This window comes from Oncorhynchus nerka, linkage group LG4, assembly GCF_034236695.1.
Source record: "Oncorhynchus nerka isolate Pitt River linkage group LG4, Oner_Uvic_2.0, whole genome shotgun sequence".
Lineage (NCBI taxonomy): Eukaryota > Metazoa > Chordata > Actinopteri > Salmoniformes > Salmonidae > Oncorhynchus > Oncorhynchus nerka.
In genome coordinates, this window is record NC_088399.1 from 56,663,878 (window position 1) to 56,677,430 (window position 13,553).

At 43.8% G+C, this 13,553-nt stretch overlaps 1 protein-coding gene across 1 annotated transcript in view; it reads right to left on the reverse strand.

The window, feature by feature from the left end:
• The window catches only part of LOC115128233 (oxysterol-binding protein-related protein 10-like), a 150,899-nt gene that overhangs the window by 111,434 nt on the left and 25,912 nt on the right, over positions 1 to 13,553 (reverse strand). Inside the window, exons 2-3 of the mRNA XM_029657907.2 lie at positions 11,638 to 11,813; positions 439 to 518 (exon numbers count right to left, since the gene is read on the reverse strand). Of these exons, the coding sequence (XP_029513767.2) occupies positions 439 to 518; positions 11,638 to 11,813 (256 nt within the window). The remainder of the gene's footprint in view (positions 1 to 438; positions 519 to 11,637; positions 11,814 to 13,553) is intronic.

Below are 13,553 nucleotides of genomic sequence, written 5' to 3' on the forward strand. Positions count from 1 at the left end.
TAAATATTTCCAAAATCCAACCACTATAGAAAAGAACATTTGCTGTGTGCCAACAATGCACCCAACAAAAGCACAGTGGTTTGCGACAAAATCTCACAACCACAAAGCTGCTTTCTCAAACTACAGCCTTTCTCCCACTCCTGACCCCTACACTAATACCATAGTTGTCCATTCAAGCCCTTTGTACAAAGCCATATTAACAGCAATTTCATTTCCTCCAAGTGCCTGAACCCAAGTAATTATATAAATCTGAGCTGTGCTTACAGAAGAGGGAAATGCCTGCGATGCGATTTGTAAACTCAGTGGTATATTCAACACTAAAGGGAAGTCAAGGCTTCCCTGTCACTGCACGCTCTTCCTTAGGGACATATGCCAGGAGCTAGAGCTTAGTTGTGACTGCAGTGTGTGTGTGTGTGTGTGTGCACGCGTTGTAAACACCTTGGCACTGCTGTCAGAGTGGCGTCTGGCACATGCTTGGAGTTGGTTCATCCAGAATCGCTGCTCTTTGGCATTGGATGCTACGGAGAAACAAAAGGAGAGAATCAAATGTTCATTTCCGATAACCATCATCATCACAATGGGAGAAATAGGACATCATCATTACACGAGTTCATGGTCATGTCAATAGATATGCAAAACATAATGACATACATTTTGTGATGACTATCACATTTCAGATTGACATCCAATTTGTGTCTGACACATTATCAACCAATGTGCTGTGTATTCTATTAAAGGGTCAGGGTATGCATCGGTGTCTGTGTGAGGAGCTCTCACAGGCCCAAAGACGGCCTGCTATCCAAACACCAACCATGTAAAAAAGTGACTCACTGGTAGGGCTGTCGGTAGTCATGACCGCAGTAAAATTCCACATGAACTCTTATGCAATCTGGACACGTGCTGGTAGTACCCAGCTAGTTAACGACCATCAGGTCGCTGATGGCCTGGTACTCAGGGCTCCATCGTCCCTCTAACCACTGACATCATGGTTGCTGTCAATGTTGTTTCAAAGCCTAACACAACGAAATGGACAGAGCTTTCTAGGGTGATTAACAAAAATGATCATATGCATATTAGAGTTTACATACACCTTAGCCAAATACATTTAAACTCAATTTTTCACAATTCCTGACATTTTATCCTAGTAAAAATTCCCTGTCTCAGGTCAGTTAGGATCACCACTGTATTTTAAGAATGTGAAATGTCAGAATAATAGTAGAGAGAATTATTTATTTCAGCTTTTATTTCGTTCATCACATTCCCAGTGGTCAGAAGTTTACATACACTCAATTAGTATTTGGTAGCATTGCCATTAAATTGTTTAACTTGGGTCAAATGTTTCGTTTTGGGTAGCCTTCCACAAGCTCCCCACAATAAGTTGGGTGAATTTTGGCCCATGCCTCCTGACAGAGCTGGTGTAACTGAGTCAGATTTGTAGGCCTTGCTCACACACACTTTTTCAGTTCTGCCCACACATTTTCTATATGATTGAGGTCAGGGCTTTGTGATGACCACTCCAACACACTGACTTTGCCACAACTTTGGAAGAATGCTTGGGGTCATTGTCCATTTGGAAGACCCATTTGTGACCAAGCTTCCAAACTTCCTGACAGATTTCTTGAGATGTTTCTTCAATATATCCACAATTTTCCTCCCTCATGTTGCCATCTATTTTGTGAAGTGCACCAGTCCCTCCTGCAGCAAAGCACCCCCACAACATGATGCTGCCACCCCCGTGCTTCACGTTTGGGATGCTGTTCTTCGTCTTGTAAGCATCCTCCTTTTTCCGCCAAACATAACAATGGTCATTATGGCCAAACAGTTCTATTTTTGTTTCATCAGACCAGAAGACATTTCTCCAAATGTACGATCTTTGTCCCTATGTGCAGTTGCAAACCGTAGTCTGGCTTTCTATGACAGTTTTGGAGCAGTGGCTTCTTCCTTGCTGAGCGGCCTTTCATGTTATGTCGATATGGGACTCGTTTTACTGTGGATATAGATACTTTTGTACCTGTTTCCTCCAGCATCTTCACAAGGTTCTTTGCTGTTTTTCTGAGATTGATTTGCACTTTTCGCATCAAAGTAGGTTCTCTCTATATCGAAATAATCTCTCGGTCCTAGCTTTGATGCACCTGTACTGACCTCGCCTTCTGGATGATAGCAGGGTGGACCGGCAGTGGCTCTGGTGGTTGTTGTTCTTGATGATCTTTTTGGCCTTCATGTGACATCGGGTGGTGTAGGGGTCCTGGAGGACAGGTAGTTTGCTCCCGGTGATGCGTTGTGCAGACCTCACTACCCTCTGGAGAGCCTTACGGATGTGGGCGGAGCAGTTGCCGTACCAGACGGTGATACAGCTCGTCAGGATGCTCTCGATTGTGCATCTGTAAAAGTTTGTGAGTGTTTTTGGTGACAAGCAACATTTCTTCAGCCTCCTGAGGTTGAAGAGGCGAGATTGCACATTCTTCACCACGCTGCCTGTGTGGGTGGACCATTTCAGTTTGTCCATGATGTGTACGCCAACGAACTTAAAACTTTCCACTACTGATCCATCGATGTGGATAGGGGGATGCTCCCTCTGCTGTTTCCTTAAGTCCACGATCATCTCCTTTGTTTTGTTGACGTTGAGTGTGAGGCTATTTTCCTGACACCATACTCCGAGGGCCCTTACCTCCTCCCTGTAGGCCGTCTCGTCATTGTTGGTAATCAGGCCTACCACTGTAGCGTCGTCTGCAAACTTGACGATTGAGTTGGAGGCGTGCATGGCCATGCAGTCATGGGTGAACAGGGAGTACAGGAGAGGGCTGAGAATGCACCCTTGTGGGGCCCCAGTGTTGAGGATCAGAGGGGTGGAGATGTTTCCTACCATCACCACCTGTGGGCTGCCCGTCAGAAAGTCCAGGACCCAGTTGCACAGGGCGGGATCGAGACCCAGTGTCTCGAGCTTAATGACGAGTTGAGGGTACTATTGTGTTAAATGCTGAGCTGTAATCGATGAACAGCATTCTTACATAGGCATTCCTCTTGTCCAGATGGGTTAGGGCAGTGTGCAGTGTGATTGCGTTGTCTGTGGACCTATTGGGACGGTAAACAAGTTGGAGTGGGTCTAGGGTGTCAGGTAGGGTGGAGGTGATATGATCCTTGACTAGTCTCTCAAAGCACTTAATGATGACGGAAGTGAGTGCTATGTGGGGATAGTCATTTAGCTCAGTTACCTTAGCTTTCTTGGGAACAGGAACAATGGTGGCCCTCTTGAAGCATGTGGGAACAGCAAACTGGGATAGAGATTGATTATGTCCGTAAACACACCGCCCAGCTAGTCTGCGCATGCTCTGAGGACGCGGCTAGGGATGCCATCTGGGCCGGCAGCCTTGCGAGGGTTAACACGTTTAAATGTTTTACTCACGTTGGCTGCGGTGAAGGAGAGCCCGCAGGTTTTGGTAGCAGGCCGTGTCAGTGGCACTTTATTGTCCTCAAAGCAAGCAAAGAAGTTGTTTAATTTGTCTGGGAGCAAGACGTCAATGTCCACGACAGAGATGGTTTTCTTTTTGTAATCCGTGATTGACTGTAGACCCTGCCACATACATCTCGTGTCTGAGCCATTGAATTGCGACTCTACTTTGAATATATACTGACGCGTAGCTTGTTTGATTGCCTTGCGGATGGAATAGCTACACTGTTTGTATTCCGTCATGTTTCCGGTCGCCATGTTTAAAAGCAGTGGTTCGCACTTTCAATTTTGCTGTGATGCTACCATAAATCCACAGTTTCTGGTTGGGGAAGGTTTTAATAGTCACCGCGGGGGGGCAAAAAACAACATTTGAGAGTGCGCTGACCCTGGTGCTAGAGAGGGTACACAGCTGGAGGTTGAATGTTTGAAGGGGTACGGGACTATAAACATTCTGGGAACCACTGACCTAGACTATCTACACCAATTGGGCTGATCATCCGGAGTGATTGGTAAAACTTTAGTTCAAGAGTAATTCAGCATCTCAACCTATTCTGTGTGATACAATTTAATTTTATGTACCAAAGTCTCAAGTCCCCACCCATGGAGAAAAAAAAAAAAATTTAATTGGCAACTTAACCGAATATAGCAGCATTGTCTGGACTCCTGGAGTCCCTAGTAGTGATTAACTAAAACAATGGGCAGGTTGATCATGAATGGTGAAGTACTGAATGTTAAATCTATTCATGTGAGTTAAGCTCGAGAACGAGTCATTTCTTGGAATGATAATGGCCTCAATTTGAGCACTGACATGAGTGTCTGTCAATCACTTAAGCCCTTCACTGTTTTTCAAGCACCCGAAATGTCGCTTGAGTGAAGTGGCACGAGAGGAACACTAGGACAGATTCAGAGACACACACACACACACACACACACACGAATGTCAATGTGAAACTTAAAACAGTACCTTCTCCAGCGAATAGCTCCTCTGCACTCAAGCGAAGGCTCTGTTCATGCAGGCTATTCCCTCCCCCATTGATTCCTTCTACACCATAAACATATATTTTCCTTTCAAAACGTCTCAGTTCAGAGTCTGCAACGCATTTAGATCAGCAATTTTGGGTCTTGATTTACACAGGCTATGCCGTGAATGTACATAATTAGCTATCTGTAATGAACAGAGGTGGATCTGGCAGAGCACCTGTTTTGAATGATGAAAAGGACGCTAAGTCTCTAACATGAGCTATTTGCACACTAATCATTTCTTAGCGAAGACCGGGTCGTTCTTGTGCTCATTCTAAGAGGTAACCTATAAGGAGGCCAATGCTAATGAAGAATTCAAAGATGGTGTTTAGTTTTTTTTTTTTAAAGGTTTGTAGTTGGAAGGCTGGCAGTTCCATTCAGTTGATGAATAAGCCACGCTTGTTTTGGAAAATGAGAACAAGTAGCACAACACAGTCCTACCCATTTACAATGAGCAACTAGTACTACTCAACAATGCTCTACACATCCCTTTTAAAATAACAATATCTCTGCATTTCAATAAGGTCAACCTGCGCTTCAATGTAGACTCTCAAGAGGGCACTAATGTCTATCCATTGCCATTCAAGTATTACACCATGACCATGCAATTACACTGCTGCTAATTACAATGATTGAATGGATGTTGTTGGCTATAATAATACGGTTATACTCTCGTGGGAACTCGTAGGGGGATCTGATTAAGGTGAAGAGATAATATGACAGGGCAGCGCTCTGAATATGTACTTCATAACTGAAAGTGATGGAAGTTAAGTTAAACATGACTACTATGGGACAGTAGGGATTATTGCAGTTGCTGGGAAGAACATTGTAAAGCCTGGGGCTTATTCTACGCAGTGGCCACTCGCAAAAAATGTAATGAATGTAGTAGGGCTGCACAATTAATCAAATTCACATCGAAATCGCAATACTGACATGCACAATATCCATATGGCAAGAGATCCATATAAATCACGCACATTAAAACACCACTATGCCACGTGAAACATCCGTTTTTCTAGTTTACTCTGTTTGTCATCTCATTCCCTCCCCTCTTGTGGCTGCTTCCCACACACACCAAGTTCCACCCCCTCTCAATCAAGCAGCGCAGTTCCTCCTCGCTGTTAGATTCACTAGGAGTTGCTCTATTAAGACAAAAGCTGTTCTGTTCGGTCAGATGCAGTAAACAAATTGTTCCAAAAAAATAATGTTGCAGCTTTCCACTTTGCTTCTTAATATAAATCATTCTATTTCGATGATTCCAACAATTGACCCCGAGTGTTTTGATCTACAGGTAACTGCCAAAATAAAGGAAACACTTGAGTAAATGAGGGATACAAAGTATATTGAAAGAAGGCGCTTCCACGTAGGTGTGGTTCCTGAGTAAATTAAGCAAGTAATATCCCAACATGCTTACGGTCATGTATAAAAATGCCCAGTTTCCCATTATTTTGGCTACCATGGCTAGATGAAGACATCTCAGTGACTTTGAAATAGGTGTTTCAAGGGAGCATAGGGGGTTTAAAGGATGTGTGTGTGTCTCAGGCTGCGTTTACACAGGCAGCCCAATTCGGATCATTTTTTGACTAATTGGTCTTTTGACCGATCTGATGCGATTGATCAAAAGACCAATTAATGGAAAAAAGATCCGAATTGGGCTGCCTGTGTAAATGCAGCCTTTGTCAGCAGATCTCAACCCAATTGAACACTTACGGGAGATTGTAGAGCGACGCCTGAGAAAGTTTTCAACAATCATCAACAAAACATCAAATGATTGAATTTCTCATGGACGTTCCAGACACTTGTAGAATCTATGCTAAGGTGCATTTAAACTGTTCTGGCTCGTGGTGGCCCAAAGCCCAATTAAAAAGGCACACATCACACTGAATGAGGATCAAGCGTTTGTCTACCGATCGTTCAGTACACTGTGTTTTAGGGACCACCCGCGGTAGATGTCTGACTGCAGACATTTTCGCTTGATTTTACATGTAAATTTGGTGCGCACTAGGTTCGCAAATTACGGCTGGCACTCGGTTCAGAGGTGCTAAGTACTCTCGGCTGCCACATTGTATGCCACGCTGGAGACAGGCGCAGGAATACAAAATAGGGGGATTTAATACTCCACCCAAAATACAACATGCCATGAAAGGCACGGGGACAAAGCTCAAAACAATTACAGGGATGCAACGCAAAACAAAAGAGCAAGGTTAAATTTGTTCTTAACTGACTTGCCTAGTTAAATAAAGGTAAAAAATAAAATATATACAATTACTAATCAAGGGGAATGGGAACCAGGTGTGCGTAATGAGACAGTTCAGTGGTGCCTAGCAGCCGGTGACGTAGACCTCCGGAACTGGTGCACAGAAAGAGCAGCAGTACCGGGGGAATCAGTGATATTGGCCAGCAAACGCTATTGGTGTGTTTAACTCCTAAGACACTTTATGTTGGTATATCTTTCATTTTGGCAGTTAACTGTAGATCACAAACGTGTAAAACGTTTCCCCCATATCGTGGAGCCCCACTATATACAGATGGAAGTCGGAAGTTTACATAAACTTATGTTGGAGTCATTAAAACTTGTTTTTCAACCACTCCACAAATCTGGTGAACAAAATATGGGTTTTGGCAAATCGGTTAGGACATCTTCTTTGTGCATGACACAAGTAATTTTCCAACAATTGTTTACAAAACAGATTTTCACTTGTAATTCACTGTATCACAATTCCAGTGGGTCAGAAGTTTACATACACTAAATTGAGGTGTACCTGTGGATGTATTTCAAGGCCTACCTTCACACTCAATGCCTCTTTGCTTGACATCATGGGGAAATCTAAAGAAATCAGCCAATACCCCAGAAAAACAATTGTAGTCTGGTTCATCCTTGGGAGCAATTTCCAAATGCCTGACGGTACCACGTTCATCTGTACAAACAATAGTACGCAAGTATAAACACCATGGAACCACGCAGCAGTCACACCGCTCAGGAAGGAGATGCATTCTGTCTCCTAGAGATGAATGTACTTTGGTGCGAAAAGTGTGAATCGATCCTAGAACAGCAAAGGACCTTGCTGGAGGAGAGGAAGATGCTGGAGGAAACAGGTACAAAAGTATCTATATCCACAATAAAACGAGTCCTATATCGATATATCGACACATATCTTCAGCAAGGAAGAAGCCACTGCTCCAAAACCACTATTAAAAAGCGGTTTGCAACTGCACATGGGTGTCACGTTCACTGTCTGGAGGCTCCGGACTGGGGACCGTCGCTGGAGGCTCCTTTCCCTGGATCATCACTGGAGGCTTCGGGCCATGGATCATCACTGGAGGCTTCGGGCCATGGATCATCACTGGAGGCTTCGGGCCATGGATCATCACTGGAGGCTTCAGGCCATGGATCATCACTGGAGGCTTCAGGCCATGGATCGTCACTGGAGGCTTCGGGCCATGGTTCATCACTAGAGGCTCCGTGCCATGGATCATCACTGGAGGCTTCGGGCCATGGTTCATCACTAGAGGCTCCGTGCCATGGATCATCACTGGAGGCTTCGTACGTGGAGCCGGAACAGTCTCACCGGACTGAGGAGACGTCCTAGAAGCGTGGTGCGGGGAGCTGCCACAACGCGTCCTGGCTGGATACTCACTTTAGCTCGGTGAGTGTGGAGAGCTGGCACAGGATGCACTGGCCTATGAAGGCGCACTGGAGGCATATTGTGTAGAGCCGGCGCAGGATATACTGGACCGTGGAGGAGCACTGGAGGTCTGGAGCATAGAGCTGGCACAACGCATCCTGGCTGAATACCCCCTGTAGCACGGCAAGTGCGGAGAGCTGGAACAGGTGGGACTGGGTTGTGCTGGCGAACTGGGGATACCGTGCGTAGAGCTGGCGCAGGATATCCTGGACCGAGGAGACGCACTGGAGACCAGGACCGCTGAGCCGCCACAATCCATCCTGGCTGGATGCCCAGTCTAGCACGGCAAATGCGGGGAGCTAGCACAGAGCGCACCGGGCTGTGAATGCACACTGGAGACACAGTGCGCATCTCCGCATAACACGGTGCCTGACCAGTCACACGCTCCCCACGGTAAGCACAGGGGAGTTGGCTCAGGTCTAAACCCTGACTCCGCCAATCTCCCCGTGTGCCCCCCCAAAAGCTGCCTCTCGGGCTTCCGTTGTTGACCTAACTTCGTCACCGAACGTGACACAACCGTGGCGCACACAAGCACTCACAGAAAATAAATAATTACCCACAACATAGGTGGGAAAAAAGGCTGCCTAAGTATGATTCCCAATCAGAGACAACGATAGACAGCTGCCTCTGATTGGGAACCATACCAGGCCAACAAAGAAACAGACAAACTAGAATGCCCACCCAAATCACACCCTGACCTAACCAAATAGAGAAATAAAAAAGGCTCTAAGGTCAGGGAGTGACAATGGGACAAAGATCGTACTTTTTGGAGAAATGTACTCTGGTCTGATGAAACAAAAATAGATCTGTTTGGCAATAATGACCATCGTTATGTTTGGAGGAAAAGGGGGAGGCTTGCAAGCCGAAGAACACCATCCCAACCGTGAAGCACGGGGGTGGCAGCATCATGTTGTGGGGGTGCTTTGCTGCAGGAGGGACTGGTGCACTTCACAAAATAGATGGCTACATGAGAAGGAAAAGGATGTTGAAGCAACATCTCAAGACCTCAAGTCGCGAATGGCTCTTCCAAATGGACAATTACCCCAAGCATACTTCCAAAGTTGTGGACAAACGGCTTAAGGACAACAAAGTCAAGGTATTGGAGTGGCCATCACAAAACCCTGACCTCAAACCTACAGAATATTTGTGGGCAGAACTGAAAAAGTGTGTGCGAGCAAGGAGGCCTACAAACCTGACTCAGTTACACCAGCTCTGTCAGGAGGAATGGGCCAAATTTCAACCAACTTATTGTGGGAAGCTTGTGGAAGGCTACCCGAAACATTTGACCCAGGTTAAACAATTTAAAGGCAATGCTACCAAATACTAATTGAGTGTATGTAAACTTCTGACCACTGGGAATGTGATGAAAGAAATAAAAGCTGAAATAAATAATTCTCCCTACTATTATTCTGACATTTCACATTCTTAAAATAAAGTTTTTTTTTTACTAGGATTAAATGTCAGGAATTGTGAAAAACTGAGTTTAAATGTATTTGGCTAAGTGTATGTAAATATACACTTAGATGTAATATGGATAATTATTATAGATGAGATTGAATGTGTTTTAGGCAATATTCAAGTTTTATAATGTTCCATTGATCTTTTAAAATATTTTATCTTTGTCTGATTTTGCAGTGGGATTGAATCTACAGGTTTTATTTTGTTGCCATTATCACCAAAGACTCTATAAAGCATTATGCTACTTCACAATAATGTATGATATGCAGTCAGGCATCTCAATGAGCCCCTTGAAAAGCAGTGAGAATGACTTGACCCTTATAAACACCCCTAGTGTCTTATTGATGGCATCATGTAATCAACAGCTTTAATTTGACATTTGATCATTCAAACATGATTCAATTCATGCTTTCCCCCCATTTTTATGTCATACTCTCTGGCGCAATGAGCATGGCTCTGGGCGAAGCTCGAAACAGAATGCTCCCTCTCTTAGACTAAAACGAATGACCCTATGCTCCCTTGGTTGGATAACAGATGAAGACAGAGCCTGTGCTTTGGCGCCTGTATCAGATGTCACATAATTTCCCCTGGCTTCAATACAACATTCTTAAATTCAACTTAAAATGTTCGACCAAGGACACTTGGAGGGAGATTATTGGCTTGTAGAAATATGAACCTTCTCAGTGACTTGGCACTTAAACATTTGTGAGAGGGAATTCAAGTGCATCCACATCATGGAAAGAAAGAACACATTCACATCTGGGCTGTACAAATCACCCGTAAGGCGATACGAAAGAGGGGTCCTGTTGTCGCAGACTCGCCGAAGGTCGTTGAATAGGAAACTTGTTCCCGGCTGAACCTTGATCTTCTCCCTTCCCCATAGAGGCCCAGGTTTTCCATGACAACCTGTGTGTGATTTAAGCTGCGCCTACTAATCTTAGTCAACTCATGAAAAGCTGCTACACTCAAGGGGGGGGGGGGGGGCATTGTTCCCCATCATTTGGTTTAACTCTGGCAAACTGAAGTTTGAAATAAAATGCCCCCATCCCAATGAAAGGAACGATTTGTAAGCCACTAAGTATAGTGTTTAGACCTTCCAAGCAACACAACATGCACCCAACTAGCTTCTTTGATAAGGACCGTCATTTAACCTTCTTTCATTTAAGCTGCATCTAATTCCATATCTGCATTGTAGACAGTGGATCCCTGTACTCCTGCATTGATTTACTACAATTACTTATTCTCTGTGGGACTATCACTTGCTCTGAGCTCAATAGATGGATCCTACATCCTCCACAGATCTAGGGCCAGTTATTCTGGTAGCTCTCGTGGGGAATGTATGGGGACATTCCAGAGAATGAAGCAGAGCAACAGGTAGACTCTCGCTGAATCAGTGGATACAAGCATAGGACTAGAGCCGGGACGATGCCAGAACCGCGACACTCGTTAGTATCGTGCCAAGGAAACAAAACACAAAGCGGTTTTAACTCCCTTAGGAAAACAAACAGGTTGGAAACAAACATTATTTCGTCATACAGAGACAACATTTTAGTTTTTTTCAAGCTATAGCACACAATATTTGATATACAGCAGGTTTTTTTAAAGGACCAAAGAGCTTGGTCTGCTTCGTGTTTTTATTTTTGCCATGGCAAAAAATATTGCGGTACTGGTATCATCCCAGTCCTACTTCTGACAAACTCATGTCAAATGTGGGAAATGAAAGTTCGTAATGCAACTCGTGAAATGTTTTTGAAGCTAAGTTATAACATTCCAGGTTCAATTGCATTATGTGCTTTTCCAAAACAAAGAGATGTTTTTCGGCAGTTGCACAATTTAAGCTGCTCAAGTGGTATCACTTTATGATGTAACTGCAAAACACCCATAAGGAAATGCACACATCCCAATGTCCCCATGCAATCTCCCTGTATGCCCAATCACTGACTAGGCATCATGTAAAATAAACACTTAATATTATAACAGTTTCATTTGTGGAAGCTGAATAATTGGCAATAAGTGTCTGCGTACCTCTGAGCTTGTAAAGCTCGCCATTGAACGAGTTGACGATAAACATGTGTGGGGCCTCATCACTCTGGACAACCGATGCACCAATCAGAGGCAAGGAGCCCCTGGGCTTCTGGCTCTTGCCTTGTTCATGTACAAAGTACTGCAGCTGTCCCAGCTCTGGATCCAGCACAAAGTACCTGTACGAGAGGGTGAGAGAAAAGGGAGGCATAGTGAAAGAGAAAAGAAAAAGAGGGGAACAGAGAGGGAGAGATTTTTTTTAGGTATTGATTCTTTACGTACTCATCATTGTTTAATACTTCTGCTATTACTTTAGCAGTAATTGCAACTGCTAAGTAATACAGTCATGAGACAGAGAGAGAGAGAGAGAGAGAGAGAGAGAGAGAGAGAGAGAAAGAGAGCAAGAGACACATGCACACCAGTGGAGGAAGGGGAGGACCATCCTCCTCAGTGAAATTTCATTTGTTTTAATAGTGAAACACTAAAAGTTATAATTTTTAAATAAAGCTATACTAAATATATTCATATGCCACAACATAATTGATTAAAACACTGTTGTTTTGCAATGAAGGTCTATAGTAACTTCAACAGCACTCTCTGTGGTAGCACAATGGTGTAGCCGGAGGACAGCTAGCTTGTTGTCCTCCTCTGGGTACATTGACTTCAATACAAAACCTTGGAGGCTTGTAGGCCTCACACCCTTCCATTGACCTACATAGTAAATATGAACATTTCCGGAGGATAACTTCCAACAAATCAAAGCTTTTGCAGCATGGACTGACATGTTGTCCATCCCATCATAGGATAGGATCAGAGAATTAACCTAGTGTGTTATATTGGGGTTGTGCTGCAGAGCATTATTGGAGAGAGATTGAAAGTGATAGCTGAGCATTTCTTGGATATTATTCAATTCAAAATAGTTTTTTCAAATTACATGAGATGGAAGAGGTAGATTATAAAATAATTTTCTTGGTTTTAGAACTTTATTGTAGTGTCCAGTTAGTGCAATCCATTTCAATTTGCCTTGCTAACTTCGTGGCAAGTAGCAGTAGCTAGCTAGCTATCAGCACGCCGCCAACGCTACCGAAAATGTTGTTGACTTTTACCCCTTTCATTCTCTGGGGTACACGGAGTACACGACAAAAGGGAAAGTTCCGCTAACAAGGGCAACTACAAGGAGGTTGCAGAGGTAATTGCACATTTTCTGGGATGTCGAAATCAATTCAGAATGATTTGATAGCTTCCATCGCATCATCCATTAAAAGTTAGATTAAAAAGAGAGAGAGGGGTTGATGCAGATAATGTTTTTCACCCGCTCAAGTAAGCTTTCCACTTTCCTCCGGTATTTATTTAGCAAAGATGATAACACATAATCACTCCAGACAGACACAAAAACTCATTACATAAATGGGGTAGCAACCTTGGCTTCACCTAAACATTAGAGCTCTGACATGCTGGATGGGATGAAAACGAGACGATTTTTCAGTCTGATCAACTCTAGGCTACTACGTTACTAAGAACAGCTGTATTTGACACGTCAAATAACACAGTTTAATTGTAGAATGTTGTGCTGGACCGAAACTTCTGGTATTAGCTAGGTAGCCACTTGTTGTTCGCCTGTTGAAATTGAACTTCAGTTCATGAAAATAAATAGCTAGCCAGCTACTAAACCCTGTTGCCCAAAGCTAACATTATAAGCAGCCAGCAAGCTTCATGAGGCTCGACCGGACTGGGTTATGTGTTGTGAAGCTAGCCACAATAAGGATTAGGCACAATATTGGAATTTGCTGTTTGCCTTCAAAAGTGATGCAGAAGGTTACAATTGGTGGAATCATGCCATATTTAGAACAGATAATGTCAAACAAGGTTGGAAAGTGAAGCAATGAAATGGGGTATCAGTCTACTCTGTGATACCCACA